General features: G+C 42.6%; 1 protein-coding gene across 4 annotated transcripts in view; it reads left to right on the plus strand.

The window, feature by feature from the left end:
- kaznb (kazrin, periplakin interacting protein b) overlaps nt 1-16461 on the plus strand; it is a 114562-nt gene that overhangs the window by 73939 nt on the left and 24162 nt on the right. For all 4 annotated transcript variants that reach the window (XM_034083515.2, XM_034083518.2, XM_034083516.2 and 1 more), the window contains one exon: nt 12126-12233. In XM_034083515.2, coding sequence (XP_033939406.1) covers nt 12126-12233 — 108 coding nt within the window. The remainder of the gene's footprint in view (nt 1-12125; nt 12234-16461) is intronic.

The following is a 16461-nucleotide window of genomic DNA, read 5'->3' on the forward strand; positions in this document are numbered from 1 at the left end:
CACTCTGACAATATTAACGACCTGAGGCCAGGCCCATTGCTGCCCTCATCACAGCTTTGCCCAAAAGCAGGAAAGGCCTTGGCACAAGGAGCTGGAGGAATTGTTTTAGTTGTGTCAGTGCTGGATTTCTTCCAGGCAGATTTTTCTGCTTAATCTTCAATTTAAATCCGTCCTCATCTACAGTAGCTTTGCTGGTCCGGCAAAGCCTGTAGGTTACGGCAGGGCAGACGGTCCCTGCTCTGACCAGCTGTGACTCTCAGTATCCACCATGAGTCCTGAAGTGTATGTGTCTGTGCGAATAATACTGTTTATATTTTATATAATATTTGTATTTTACATTTTTAGTTGTACATTTTCTGTTCCACCTTTTAAGTATTTTTGTTTTTGTCTGAACTCACTGATGCTTCTTCTGTAACAAAATAATTTCCCGAAATTGGGATCAATAGAGTATTTATCCATCCATCTATCTATATATCTATATCTATGAGAGGGGTTTTAGTGTGTATAATGTGTATTGTGTTTTTGTACACATGCACCTACACACATTTGGTCACAGGGTGTGAGGAATTCGAAGCATTCATGGCATTTTAGCGATGGCATAGAAATAACAGAATTGTTGTTGATTTTTCGTTTCATCTATTTAATGTTAATCTTACTTTTCTTTGGCAACTGTACAGTGCTGTCTTCAGTAAATATGCTGGCTGAGTATTTAAAGGTAACATAAATCCCACATGCAGTTTTGAATTTGTTCTCCATCATCACAGTCCAACCGAGCCTTGAGCTCACTGTGGTTCTCCTCGAGGAGGCTGTGTTGGATTAACTAGCGTAGGGGCGGTGGTAGTTAATCCTTTGGGGTTACAGAAACATCTAATATCTAGGCCATAATGGATTCCACATTTTTCACTGGTTGAGCCACAATAATGATTACAAATGCCTGATGCATACATCTGGCTCATGTCTTCGTATATTCAGTAGCCAGCTTGAAGGATAATGTCTTTTTTTTTTTACATAGTGTTGCACAGATCAGTCGTCGTTAAGCTGTAGTCCCTCACTGTTCCCTATTGGCAAGCCAGCCCCTCTGTGATTATTCACCAGCCACCGACATCATCCTACCAGTCATATGGGAGGATGTATCACTACCGTAGCTATGTACACCTTCCCATAGTGATGCCAAGGTTGTGCATATACCTTAACCTTGTTTTCCTGATGGCATGGTTATGATTAATCAACTGAGGTGCGTTCTGCTCTCTTGAGCCCTTCAGCTGTTTTGGTTTCAGCACCACAAAGCTCAGTGTAATCACAGGGTTGAGCTCTGTACCATCATTATATTGTTTTGAGCAGATTTGGTATGTGACATTTAACTATTGATTAAAGGGATACTCATTCAAGGTTCCCCTGGTTACTTGAATATAAACAATGTAAAGCTTTCCTCGACTACAGAAAGTAATTTTCTAGTTGTTCAGCTTTTTGCTTAATTAATTGATTTAATCTTAATATTTGATACCAAAGATGTACTTATACATTGCTTAATAATCAGTCTTAGCATTCAAAACATGTGCTATTTGACTAAGACCAAAATTACCAATTAGTCAGCTATCAGCCTTAAAAGAAAAATCCATGCACAGACTTTGATACTCTTATTATTCTGCAATTTCCCTCTTGCCTCATTACATTTGTATTATGATTGCATTGACTTGTTAGGACCATGTGATATGAATAAACATGTTCACATTACAATTTTATACCAATGCATGTTGTCATAGCATCTTGCAAAATCCACTGAGAAACAGTTAAGGGACTGTGTTAAAATGATTTTGACTGAGATTTACGTAGACAGGTGAGGGTGTTCCACATGATTCTTCGCCAGATGCAGTTATGTCTCTATAACAGAGTTTTTCTTAATGTAACATAAGAAATGAAGATATTAAAGGGTGGCTTCAAGTGGTTTTAAAGTCAAATTAAAGGTTAAAAGAAATCATAAAAAGCCCTGCCTTGCTTTTCTTTTTACAAAATTAACTTTTACCTTGTGTGTATGTTGCTTTGGACCAATGAATATGCCAAGTGGTTAAATGTAAATAAGTTGCAGTCCTTCTCACCACTTCAACAGTTGTCTGAGAGTCCCTTGTGGATAGAATGACTGTATATAAATGTGTGTTTTATTTGAATCCAGTGAATTATAGGAGTGATATAAACTAAACTTTATCACATCGATTAGAACATCCAAAGTGCCATTCAACTGGTCCACAGTAAGCCACAATGCCCTCATACATCCTGAGATATTATGGATTATTATTATTATCCATAGCTACATAAAAACATCTTATTACACAATATATTCTCCTATTGCCCATCTCTCAGTCTAGTAATTAAGCTTCTGCAGCTACATTTTAACACTGACACTGAACAGGACTTCTGGAGGTTAGTGAGAGGCTCTCAGCACACCCCATCTCTTTACGTGTTCCTTTTTATAACACTGCCTTTATTTCGTCCTTTGACACTGAAATCCTTTATGCAAGAGAAATGCAACATACTCGCAGAGTGGAGCGCAGCCATAACACCGGTGACCCTGGTGGACACTCATCTTCCACAACAATTCCTCATCATTGATGTAATGGCCATGTCCCTGAACAGACTTATTTTTCTCTGTACGTTTTTCCTCAGGGCTGGCTGCTCTTTTGCTTTTAACGGCAGCACGCCAACAACTCCAATGGCTATGGATCACACAGCCTTGGAGCAGCCGTTCAGGCCTAATGTTCTGTGAGCACTGCGAGTATTGATTCCCTGTGACATGTATGATTATAAGCACAGATTAATAGACAGGAAGTGTACAGCTCCGGGTAAAGGAAAGTATTAGAGGGAGGACATTTTGCTGCAGTGTTATGGCTGCATGTTGGGGTGGTATAATGGAGATGTAACAGCTCGACCTCCCATACATAGTATATGCAATATTTCCCACGGGAGACATGTTGCTTTTCTTACAGTGTAAACAGCGTGTTAAATACTAAGTCAACTTTCACACAAAGTTTTCCAATGCTGTGGTCTGACACATTCACAGCCTGTGTTTATGGAAGCTTCAATTTGTCGTTTTTCTGGTTTAGCACAATTGGAGCAAATTATCGTTGCCACCTGTTTTAGTGATACCAACCAGTGGAAATGCGTTGTGCTGTGGGAGCGCCTTGTCAGTACTCTGTACGGTGGGATTTGGCTGAGCTCCATGTGTGTGTGCCTGATAACACCAGAAGAGACCTGTGAACATCAAGGACAGGGATGAGGAGTTTCCCTTGCCATTGTTCAAACACTTAATATCGCAACCAAACTCCATCCTGTTGAGTTATGTGACCACGCTGGGTTTCTTTTGGCTCTGTCGTGCGCCAAAGTTTAGAAGCATCATTAAAGGCATCACATCATTTAGCATTGTTAATGTATTCAGTGCTGTGAAATATAATTTAGATAGCGTTTCAAATTCTTCACACATTAAACTGTGCCAATTTCAAAGCAAGAAATAATAGACATTCAAACACTGTGGCTATTGTCATGACAATGGGGAATAATTACTGTGTAGTAGAGAAAAGGGTAACATTATTAAGGGCTTTACACTTTCTGATTGTCTTGTAAAACATCTCAACACTTATATTTTTTGTACCAGGGTTACTCAAGCTTTTCACCACCACTTTTGTTCTGATACTTCTTGTTGTGTCCCGTCAATTATGTTAAGTTTTGTCATGTTAGTTTAGTTTATGTTCCACTTCCTGTTTTATTAGACTGGGGTTTAGCTAAACGCCTTAATATTAAGACTGTCCCTCTCAAGCATCCTGTCAATGCCAGCGCCCTAGATGGCAGACTAATGTGTAAAGTAACTGATTGTACGGAACCCATTCAAGTAACAATTGATAATAATCATGTAGAAATAATGCAGTTTCATCTATTCAATTCAGCACAACATCCACTGATTTTGGGGTTTCCTTGGCTAAAGACACATAACCCACAGATTGATTGGGGTTCAGGACAAATTAAGGGATGGGGAGGGAATTGTGAACAGTCCTGTAGAATCCCACAAACCGTTGCATTTTCGGTTAGAAGCTCAGATTTTCCTGACCTTTCCAAGGTCCCCTCATGCTACCATGACCTTAAGGAGGTTTTTTAATAAAACCAAAGCTCTGTCACTGCCTCCTCATCGTCCTTTTGACTGTGCCATCGACCTGCCGCCTGGCGCACCCATCCCTAGGGGGCACTTATACTCCATCTCGGGACCGGAGCGTGCGGCCATGGACGATTACATCTCCTCCTTGTTGAAAACGGGGATAATCCGTCCCTCTTCGTCACCTGCTGGTGCAGGATTCTTCTTTGTGGGTAAGAAGGATGGGTCGCTCAGGCCATGCATTGACTACAGCCCATTGAACAAAATAACTGTTAAGAACCGCCACCCACTCCCGCTGATGTCTTCAGCATTTGAACTGCTTCAAACAGCCAAAGTTTTTACCAAACTCGATCTCAGGAATGCTTACCACCTCGTCAGGATTAGAGAGGAAGACGAGTGGAAAACGGGGTTCAACACCCCAAGCGGACATTATGAATATCGGGTCATGCCTTTTGGACTATGTAATGTTCCTGCTGTATTTCAGGCCATGGTAAATGACATTTTGAGAGAGTATTTGAATGTTTCTGTTTTCGTGTATCTGGATGATATTTTGATTTTCTCCCCAGATAGTCAGTCTCATGTCATGCATGTCCGCCAAGTTCTCCAGAAGCTTCTTGAGAATCAGTTGTATGTGAAAGCTGAAAAGTGCGACTTCCATGCAACCACTGTCTCCTTTCTGGGCTATATTGTCACCGCCAATCAGGTGCCGATGGATCCATCCAAGGTCAGTGCGGTGGCCAACTGGCCCACTCTTGATAGCAGCAAAAAGGTTCAGCAATTCCTGGGGTTTGCCAACTTTTATCGGAAGTTTATACGCAACTTCAGTTCTGTAGCCGCACCTTTGCATGCTCTCACCTCCTCTAAAGTCTCCTTTCAGTGGACCTCCCAGGCCGAGTCCGCCTTCCAATGCCTCAAGAAGAGATTCACCACGGCACCTGTACTCACTGTTCCGGATCCCCAGAGACAGTTTGTGGTTGAGGTTAGGGGTGGGCGATATTGAAAAATATGTTATCACGATATTTTCAAGCAGTATCACGATAGACGATATATATCACGATATTTTTTCATGTCGGTTATTATGGTTATTTTTCAAGTTACTTAACAGTACAAGCACCTACAAGGTAACAGAAACTAAAACAAAAAGGAGTAACAGACCAAAATAGCATTTCAAGCTGGTTTTATTTCAGAAATGAAGCCCTGAATGAACAAGTGAGCAGTGAACATCAATAAACATGAAAAGGAGGGTAAAACATAACTAAGTAAAACATAAAACATCAATAAGGAAAAGTCAGTGCCAAACAATTAAAATGTAAACTTTAGAGTAGACTTGAAGTGTAATAAAAGACTTTAGCATAACTGAAGGGAAAAACATAAAACGCCACCGCGTCAGTTATGTCTTTCCACCGTTTGCTAGTCTTTTCATAAGGAGCCCCTTTATGAAATGCCTGCCCTATGGTAGTTTGTTTTGGTGCAGTCGCTGCGGTAGATTGTGCATTCACACGCGGGGGACCTTGCACTCTTACAGTCTCTGCATGCTCTTTCTGGTGCTTGCGTTTGAGGTGGTCTCGTAAGCCCGACGTGTTGCCATCTGTCGCTTTGAAATTTCCTTTTTTGCACATTTTGCAAATTACATTTGTTTGCTCCGTGTCTGTTGTGTTATATCCAAAATATTTCCATACCACAGACGTAGAGTTCTTTTTGGGGACTAAATCTAATTCTTCTACATCAGAATCTGACTCTCCGTCCATTATTGCTGTGTGTGCAGACTGCCAACAGTGTATTTTCCCTCGCTGCAAAGAAAGGGGGCGGGGACTTTGGGAGCGTGTCAAACAACTCGGACTGAACGAAAGCAGAGGTGCGCTGACATTGTGAAATCGATCGGGCTTGATATATGGTGAAATTAAAATCAGTAGGTGAGGCTGGGGGAGCGGGAGGGGAAGAGGCTCTCCGTCCGCTGTCATAGCCCCCTGCGCCGCGCACGGAGAGCCTCTTCCCCTCCCGCAATTTTTTTTTTTTTTTTTTTATCACGATAGGACGATATCTCTGAAAAAGCATATCGTGGAGACCTAATATCGTCACGACGATATATATCGTCATATCGCCCACCCCTAGTTGAGGTTGACGCATCCAACGAGGGTATCGGGGCTGTGTTGTCCCAGAGATCCTCCGAGGATAACAGGATGCACCCCTGTGCCTATCTATCGCGTAAGTTGACCTCAGCTGAAAAAAATTATGATGTGGGAAACAAGGAGTTACTAGCTGTCAAAGCAGCTTTGGAGGAGTGGAGACACTGGCTAGAAGGGGCGGAGCAACCATTTCTTGTTTGGACTGACCACAAGAATTTAGAATATGTTAGGAAAGCCAAGCGACTAAATTCACGTCAGGCCCGGTGGACGCTGTTCTTCAGCAGATTTAACTTCATATTGTCTTTTCGGCCCGGTACACAAAACCGTAAGCCAGACACACTGTCTCGTCTCTTTGAGCCTGAACATAATGCCAAGAAACCAGTATCAATCCTTCCACTGAACTGTGTGGTTGGGTCGCTAACATGGCAGATAGAAACAGATGTGAAGCAGGCGAATGTTGTGAGCCCGGCACCCAGCGAGTGTCCAGGCAACCGCTTGTTTGTCCCTGTGTCTTTACGCTCTCAGGTAATCCACTGGGCTCACACGTCCAAGTTCACATGCCATCCGGGCGTCCGACGAACAATGTTTGCCATAAAGCAGCGGTTCTGGTGGCCGGCCATGAAAAAAGAGGTCTCCGAGTACGTGGCGGCCTGTCCAGTGTGTGCCCGGAATAAGTCCTCGTCCCGGGCCAAGATGGGTCTTCTCCAGCCCCTCCCAGTGCCTCAGCGACCATGGTCGCACATCTCCATGGACTTTGTGACTGGACTACCGCCCTCCAAAGGTAACACTACCGTCCTGACGGTGGTAGACCGTTTCTCAAAGATGGCACATTTCATTGCTCTGCTCAAACTTCCCTCTGCCAGGAAGACGGCAGAGGTCATGTTAACTCACGTGTTCAGAATCCATGGTTTCCCCAGTGACATAGTTTCCGACAGAGGACCACAGTTCATTTCCAACTTCTGGAAGGAGTTTTGCCAGCTCCTCGGCGCCACCGTCAGCTTATCTTCCGGTTACCACCCGCAGTCCAACGGTCAGACAGAGCGCCTGAACCAAGACCTCGAAACATGCCTCAGGTGCCTCGTGTCCCAGAAGCAGACCACTTGGAGCGATCACCTTACCTGGATAGAGTATGCCGACAACACTCTCCCCTCGGCTGCCACGGGTCTTTCCCCTTTCCAGTGTGCTAATGGATACCAGCCTCCTCTCTTCCCTGCTAATGAGGAAGAAGTCAAGGTTCCATCCGCGCATGCCATGGTCCGACGCTGTCGGCGGGTTTGGGCCGGTGCTCGGCAGGCGCTACTCCGGACCTCGACCCGGATGAAGTCAGCGGCGGATCGTCACCGGCGTGCGGCTCCCCTCTACAGGGCGGGCCAGAAAGTCTGGCTCTCCACCAAGGATCTACCCCTACACGTTCACTCCAAGAAGTTGGCACCGCGGTTTGTGGGTCCTTTCCCAATTTCAAGAGTCATTAACCCTGTCTCTGTGCGCCTCAAACTCCCCAGATCTTTGAGGGTCCATCCCACGTTTCTCGTGAGCAAACTCAAGCCAGTTCGAGAGAGCACTCTGGTTCCCGCCTCCAAGCCCCCTCCACCACCCCGGATCATTGAAGGTGGCCCGGTGTACACAGTCAGGAGACTTCTGGCGGTCCGCAAACGGGGCCGAGGACGACAATTCTTGGTTGATTGGGAGGGTTACGGCACTGAGGAACGTTTGTGGGTCTCCTCAACGTTCATTGTGGACAAGACACTCATCAGTGACTTCTATGATCGTCACCCTGAGCAGCCTGGGCCGTCAGGAGTCGGCCCTAGAAGGGGGGGTACTGTTGTGTCCCGTCAATTATGTTAAGTTTTGTCATGTTAGTTTAGTTTATGTTCCACTTCCTGTTTTATTTTGTCCTCACCTTGTCTCATTCCAGGTCCCTTTACTTCCTGCTCTGGTCCCTTTTCCCGCCATCATCAGTGTCTGCCCCGCCCCTGATTGTTTCCACCTGTGCCCACTTACCTCATGTATATATTGTCCTGTCTCCCCTTGTTAGTGGTCGGTTCGTCTTGTTCATTGCTCCAAGAAGTAAGATCTAAGCCATTGTTTAATGAAAGCCAGTGTTTTGCCTTTTACCCTCCACGAGAGCGCTTTACGTTTGTCAGTTTGTTCATTCCTCTAAAAGAGTGATTTTGTTTATTTGCAAGTAAAGACTATTTTTTCTTCAAAACCTTTTTGTCTCTGGGTCGTGCATTTGAGTCCTCCAAGCTATTGAGTCAAGGTTCCTAACACTTCTGTTTTTAATATCTCTTTTCTAAGTACATACCACAAGCTAAATATTTCCCTAAGAATCCATTGTAGAAGCTTTGAATTGCTCTATTTTAATGTGCACCAAACCCCCAATCAACACTAAACGATAGCTCTCCTTTCCTCAAAAACCTTTTAGTGGACGTTAATATGTGGAAACACAAAACATTACATAACCTTTTGTTCTTCAAGTCTGCTAAAAGCAATCAACTCGCAAAGCTAGCTCTTTGACACACACACAAACACACGCAGTCTGATTACAGCATGTTTTTAGTCATTGTAAATTATTGTAAGTGGTAGCTAAACATGTTTGTCTCCGAGTGAATCAACATACACAGCCCTGTTATCTCAGTGTTGTGCCTCCACAGTATCACTGTGATGTTCTCGTCTTTTTCCGGTGCGATGACTGATACAGGAAGGAGTGTGTCTGCTGCCTGCATGACAGACTGAATGCCACTGTAATTAAAGGTTGGCTGAGGGTGGGCAATGATGAGCTGTCTGCACAACCAATGATAGTTTCCTCGCATTTCTGCTTGAATACCCGCTATAACTCCCACTGAGCGTTTGTCTCCTCTTTCCATGGTGTCGTCTGCGTCTCTCTGCTGAGTGTTGGCGAGGAAGGGAAGTTGTGTCAGATGTTTGGATAGCCTCTCTGACTTTCTTCCACACCCAGGGGTGTTTCTGCAGTCACACACCCGCGCCATATTCTCATTAGTATCTAGTGAGTATTTTCCCCGGTGATGCTGTCAGGGCTGGGTTTTTCCCTCGTCGTCTATAAGGAAGTCTCTGTTATTTATTAAATAGCTGGCAAGCACACTTTTCAGTTAAATGGAGATGCATATTTTTGCCACAGACAAATAGATCCGATTTATAAATGAAATATCTTGTTTTGCTCCTTTGAGGAAAAAACATACAGTAATCAAAAGGGAGACATTTACATAATAATGTTTGACACTATCTGTGCATACTTTATTCAGTGTGTAATTGGGAAAACATCTCGAGATGGAGAATTTATTTGCAAATTGCTAATAAAAGGCTGTTTGCACCTAATTGTAATGAATCAATATTCTGTTACTGTGTTGCCCACTTCCTTGCAGAAAATGTTTTTGGATACATATTTGTATTTGTTATTGACACAGTTAGAGACTCGTCGGTTCTGATTGGTTGTTTTCCTTGCCAGCGTTTTAATGAGGAGGAAGAGGCAGAGGAATTGAATGTTCATAATTATCTGTCTTGCTTCCTTTGGGATTCAGTGGCATTTTCAGCAAATATGATAAAAACATTTTTTTTTTGTAAAAGTTACCAATTTAACCTTGAAGTGTCCTAGTTTTATTTTCTATATGGCCCTACTTCAGTGAATTAGGCTATCATTACTTTAATACACCCTAGCTGCTACTACCTGTCAATATATATGCTTCAAAATAGGTCTTGATTTAAGGTGGACTAATCGATCGAAGTGAACACCTTATTTTTGAAAGATGTTTCCATATACAGAATGGGACATATCACTGTAATTCAGGACCAGTCAGCACAAATCCTTTTATTCCCTTCAATAATGTAAATGAATAAATTAACATTTTGACCTTACTTTTGAGTGCAAAAAAGCTTTATTTTGTCACCTTTATAGCACTTCGCATTTGATTAAGATACCGAGAACAGGCCTTTTGAGATAATAAATATCTCTAAAAGACGCCTAAAATCCAGCAGATTGTTTTGGCACTGGCATCATTGTCCTGTTGTTTGTGCTCCTCTTCTGCTTTGGTTGGTCAGTTAGATAAAAGATAGACCTGCACAGCCTTTCCATAACGTTTAACCTCTGACTGCAGAGGTGTATCCAGGCAGAAAAGAGCTGGAAGATATACTGCGCACTCCTCAGGATATACTTCTCTTTGGCCATTCCCCTTGAAATGCAACGGACCCCTTGGGAATGGGAGGTTATTGAAACCAATGAAAAGTTCACATGACTAAATTCTGTAGAAGTCACCAGGGTGATGTGTTTTCATCAAATGATGGACAAATATCCAAATGAATCCTTTGCTTATTTTTCTCATTTGACAGGATGCTCTTTTAAAAGTGATGACATTTGCCTTCCCAAACCAGGCTGGGTTACCATACATTTACGTATTGAGGTTTTTAATTTCAAATGCACAAAGCATAAATACATTTAAATAAGTGCAAGCATAGATTGCCTGTTTATTTGTCTGCCCGCCAGCAGCTTTATTCCCTCTCTCTCTCATTATTGTTTGTGCTAAGTAAAGCAGCCTTTGAGTGGCCGAGCATGAGCTTGCCCGTTGTCCAATCTCCATATTAAACACTGAAGGGAAAGGTCAACACCTCACAGCTTAACAGTTATTGACAGGTCAGGAGGAGGGAGTAGGGACTGGGAGTGGCAGGTCACTGATACGGTCAGGAAAATGAAACTGTCAAAATATGCAGATTAGAGGGAAGATGAGATCATTGTTGAGGATGAGTGGTTGAGCAGATGGCACTACTCATAAGGCACCTGAAGCCAGACGCAAATTGCTGCACTCATGGACAGGTTCATGGTTAAACTAATCAACTTGTTTCATTAGCAGCAGCAGCAGCAGCAGCGTGTGACGATGAGGTGTACATTTGAGAGTTTGGAGCAAGGACGCCAGAAGTAGGGAAGGAAGGGGCCATTTGCCTCAAAACTTAACCCCCTGGCCCGATTTGCTCTAACCTTCATCTGGCATGAAATCCTACATTTGTAGCATTAGAGGGATTCACAACAGCTGTAAAATGTCTTTGGTTAGAAGATCGGTCAGATCAATAGCGGCGTCTGTAACCCTTTTCAGGAGGAAATCATTTTCGTTGTAATGCTACGGTATCTGTTCTACAAAATCATTCTCCAAACAGCAAGGATATTGTTGCCTCCAATAATCCTTTTTGTAGCGTTTCATTCGTTACAAATGGAGGTGAAACATTTAGAAAATGAGGTGGAGGAAAAGCAATGGACCTTGATGATTTCTAACCAGTTCTGTTCACTTCTTCTCGATCTCTGCAAATAAATTACTGAGTGAGAGGAAAGGAAATGTTGAACCTCAGTTACTGGAGCTCTTAGAAGTCCTTGGTCAGTGTGTTTAGCTGCATGTATAGAAAAGGGTCAGTGGAGTATATTAGAGTCACATAAATAGATTAAAAATTGAGAAAAAGAGAAGGGAAATTGAATGAAATATAAAAAATCATTGATCATGAAAAGGAGAAAAAGAATTGGACAAGCATTTTTGAATAATGAAACAAGCCTGGGTCATTACAATACAATGTTTGCCTCATTATGGCTTTGAAATGCCATAAACAATTGCAGTGATTTGTAGGACAGATTCATATTTGCAACGTCTCTGAAAGCTCAAGATTGCGTGTCGAATTGACATCATGTCAGAATGAATCATCTAAGACAAGAGGCCTGCTTCACGGCTGTGCCCTGCTCACACACTATTAGTATGAGTCCAACACATTACAACAACCTGGCTGTGAGAATATGAATAAGACGTTTTGACGATAGAATAAACTGATCGGATGTTCTGAGTGTAAATGTTCATTTCTACCCCCTGCAGATCCATCGATGCACCACAGACAGAAGACGGTGGTGAGGGACATGTGCTACCCGACAGAGATATCCAGCCTGATGGACTTTGGCACCCCGGACTGCTCGCTAGGCAAAGGTACGGTGAGGCTCCAAATATACAAGGTGTTGCCTTGGTGACAGCAGGAAGTGTGCACAGCGATTCATCGTGGCAGTTAAAAGACACAGAGCTGTCAGCTTGACTGGGAGGTTAACACTGGAGCAAAGGCCTGCGCAGGCTTCACGTGTGAGAACAATCAGATAACCGCTCCCTGTACCTGGTGACTCACAGCTCACAGCTAAATCACATGTTTTGTCACCCAATGCATAGCACAGATGCACAAGACTGGATTGACTACTTGCCGCAGAAAAGCACTTTACTTTGCAGATTGCTTTAATCTGAACAGAGCTTTATTGAAGCTTATTGCACCAGAGCTCGGTTTTTATCTCAAATTACATCATTGTAGCAAGGCCAGTTATATTCTCCAATTACCGCCATCAGTTGGACAACACATTTCTTTATAAAAAGGCCTGTGTGGCTCGGGGTAATAGTCTCTCTCGGTCTCTCTCGTGTGGAGTCATCAAACTGGCCTGCCTGTAATATTACACACCGCATAAAGTATATCGATCGCAACTGTTTTGTTGTTCACTCCTTTCTCTCATCATAATCACCACTGTTATTCTCTATTGTTCTCACACCAATGCCAAACCAGAGTGCCTGCAGTGTAATTGTTGTAATAATTTTAACTCCAGTCTCTTCATCCCATCTATCCCTCTGAAGTCGACAGCGCTTGCTCAGCGGCTATTAGACAAGCCTCATGTCATTTCCACCAACAATAGGCGGCGCTGACAGCGTTGACCTCAGTCGCTCATTCTCTTCTTCCCACAGTGCGCATAGCTGCTTTTAGTCCCCCTCCTCCTTTTTTTTATTTCACCTTCTTCTCTCTCAAGGCTAGCTAATATCTTAGTATCACTCAGCCCTAGCTCATTATCAACGCTTCCCAGCACTGATAATGCAGACTGACAGGTGAACCACGTGCAGCTGAGAGAAGCTGGAGCAATACAGTGTAGGGTAGAAAAAGAAGGATTTCTTCTGGCTTAAATGTGAGCAAATTAATGACATAGTGATACAGGCTGGAATATGTCAGACTAAAGAACTGTCAGGATAAAAGCAAAGCTGTGAATACAATTCAGTGTGGCTGAGAGGCGGGCTACAGCGTGACCTTGGAATTATGAAGTGCTACATTTGATACCAATTTGTATCTGATTTTAGAAGTTGTAGCTCTTAAGACAAGTTAAAATCAGCTTTAATCAGACATGCTCAAGTTTAAGTGGGAGTAATTAGCATCTCTAAAAGTTCTAATAATTTGGCTCCATTTGATATTATAACTGTAATACTACAATGATGACCAGACAGAAAAACATATAGCTTCAATATGTAGATTAACTTCAATTGGGAGTTGATTGTATGCACGATAAGAGAGATAGATTTCAATCTTTTGTCTCAGCTCTGATCAGTCAGAGAGAAACAAGCCTGGCAGTAATCCTTCAGGTGTCAGCCTGTGATGGACAGATCCATTGCCTCATGTGACAAGTATCTAGTTAGAGCACATGTGATCTGTGGACGGAGCTGAACACTGAGCACCAGCCTCTGACAGGCAGGACAAATGGCATGCTTGCTCTGAACTGCTGTCACGTCTTCAAGTGCCAGAGGTTTAACTCGCCTTTTTTTTGCACAAACACTCACACACTTTATGCATACACTCGTGCTTTAGTATGCTAGTTATGGCACTCAAGAGCTCATAAACCAAAAATTCCTTTTATAAGATTATATCCAGCCGTGCTCTGCAGGCTGAATTAATTCAGTTGCAGCCCTATCTGTTTTCGTTGTACCACCTACCTCAGGGTTCAGGCCTAAATAGCCCTGGCAGGCAAACAGGACCAGCCTTAACCTTATTTACTCTGCACACATCTGAGTTCCCATCTCACATGACACAGACTGTCCTTCCTCAGACAGGCAGAAGAGCTGTCCATGGAGAAATCCCTGCAGGGTTAAAGATAACATAGGGCAGCTCTTATTAATAATCCAATCTGAGTGTGTAGAGCAGTTTGGTGAGAAGCATGAACTTCATATCACATCACTGCTGTCATGGTCCATTTTTATGTAGGGTTTACATTCACACACTTTCACATTCAGGAAGTCAGTATTGTAAAGTCATGTAGGCTACAAAGGCAGTGTGGGCTCAGAGGGAGCAAAGGGCGCTCACACTGAGGGCTGTTTTGTTCTCCTTTCAGTCCCAGAGTGTAACTCCACACACTTTCCTCTGCTAGCTGTTGGCCATCAGGTGGAGTGAGAGCTCCATGGACTCACCTGGTTCATTACCTGAAGCCTAAGGTGCAGTTTGTATTCCCCTCCCCCTCCTACTGCTTACGTTTGTACACAAGGGGGGAAAAGATGAAAAGCAGGAGTGGGCGTGGGGGGAAAGTTGTCCTGGTTGCCACAGGGCGTGTCACTAAACAGGTATATAGAAAGTGGGAGCGAAAGAGAGGCACATAGAGAGGAAAGAAAGAAACTAAAGGAGCAGGAAATGTAGCCGAGTGGCTCCCAGGAGACGACTTCCTAGTAACCTGTCTGGGTGGAGCCTCACAGGCTGGGAGCGGCCGGCTGTGGTGGTGCATTCTGAGCGTTCGTTCACCGGTCTGTACGTAGACAGTACGTGTGTGTGTTTCCTTTATTTTTACCTGCTATGAGAGCTCACACCACAGTTGACAGTGGAGTCGAGCGGAGCCTGTGCTGGAGAGGACATGAGGTCCGAGAAGGAGGAGGGGAAGGCCGGTGAGTGACAGACAGAATAGAAGATAGAGACGTTGTTTTTGTGTAGGCCATAAAAATGGCTTGTGTTTGCGTTGTGAGCGAGCTCAAGTTCACATGTGGGTGTGTATGGGTGCCTGCTTGGATTGCATGAGAGGAATTTGAGTGGAATGAGAAAAATGTATGATACATAAACAGTCTTGGAGAATACATTTATTCAGTAATATAGTATATATATATATATATATAGTCTAATCAAGTACAATTGTGTACAAATGTGTGCCGTACTGCCATACTACATATCAGATATCATCTAAATGTGCTCAGTTTTTTTTAATATAATACATTTTGTACCTAGTAAACAGTATGTGAAGTAGTGCCGGAATGATTACAAGTGTTATTGAATAATCTACCTTTTATTTTTCATTAATCAATATATTGTTGATTCTATAAAAAAAAAGTTTCCAGAGTCCATACTGAGGTTTTAAACTTATCCTAAGTTTCTTAGCCCACCACCTAAAATGTAAATAATGTATTATTCTAGAAGACTGAGAGAACAACCTATTATATGAAGAATAGCTGGCAATTTTCTGACTATCAATTAATCGATTAATTTATCTAGAGTTTCAGCTCTAATGCGATCTAAAGAAATAAGCTTAATGACATATACTGTACATCATGCCTTATAAAACAATAATGTCCTGAAAATGTTCCAAATGATATATTGAATACCAGACAATTGTGTTTATGTTTTATTTTCACGCAGTTTAAGTAAATAAACATTGCCTCTACCATGGTTCATTTGTTTACAATTATATAGAAGGTTATTTAACATGATTAATGTGTGTACTCTTTGGCACAGCCCTTTACAGTAAGTGCTGATTTATTTAAATCTATTCCATAGCAGAGACTTACATATTGTTTTTACTTAAGAAAATAACTATATGCTGACCTAGATATGACATGTTCATATAGATAACATGATAATCTGTTAATCTTTTATAATCATTGTACATGAATATAGTGATATTTGGTGAGATACTGTACAGTGTAACTGATTTTAGTGGCTTAACAACAAATACTAAAGCTCTTATAATCTAAGGGAAAATACTACTGAGGGGAAATAATATATCCATTGGCTCTAGTGTTGTCATTATTCTCTGAACAATGCATATTACCTAGTACGTGTATTGTTGGTAATTGAAGATGTAAAGAGAGGGCTTGATGGCGAGAGGGGGCCCACTGGAACTCATAGATAAAACATCATTATTTTTAACGTGTGGTTGGCTCTACCAGTCTCTTCATCTGAACGTAAGAGGGGGTTCAAGCCCAGATTTCTATACTGAAAGTAGAGATGATGGACACGCTGGTGTTGGTGTCACTTGAGGGACCCACCATTCAAGACTTCAAAGCTGAAGTGCTAATGGTTCTGTAATGGGAATATGCTCAAAGGTCTAGAAAAAGACATTTGGAAAGGGAGAGACCGGATGATCAAGCAACCAGTGTTTTGCTGTAT

This window comes from Pseudochaenichthys georgianus, chromosome 5 (genome assembly GCF_902827115.2).
Source record: "Pseudochaenichthys georgianus chromosome 5, fPseGeo1.2, whole genome shotgun sequence".
NCBI classification, from domain to species: Eukaryota; Metazoa; Chordata; class Actinopteri; order Perciformes; family Channichthyidae; genus Pseudochaenichthys; species Pseudochaenichthys georgianus.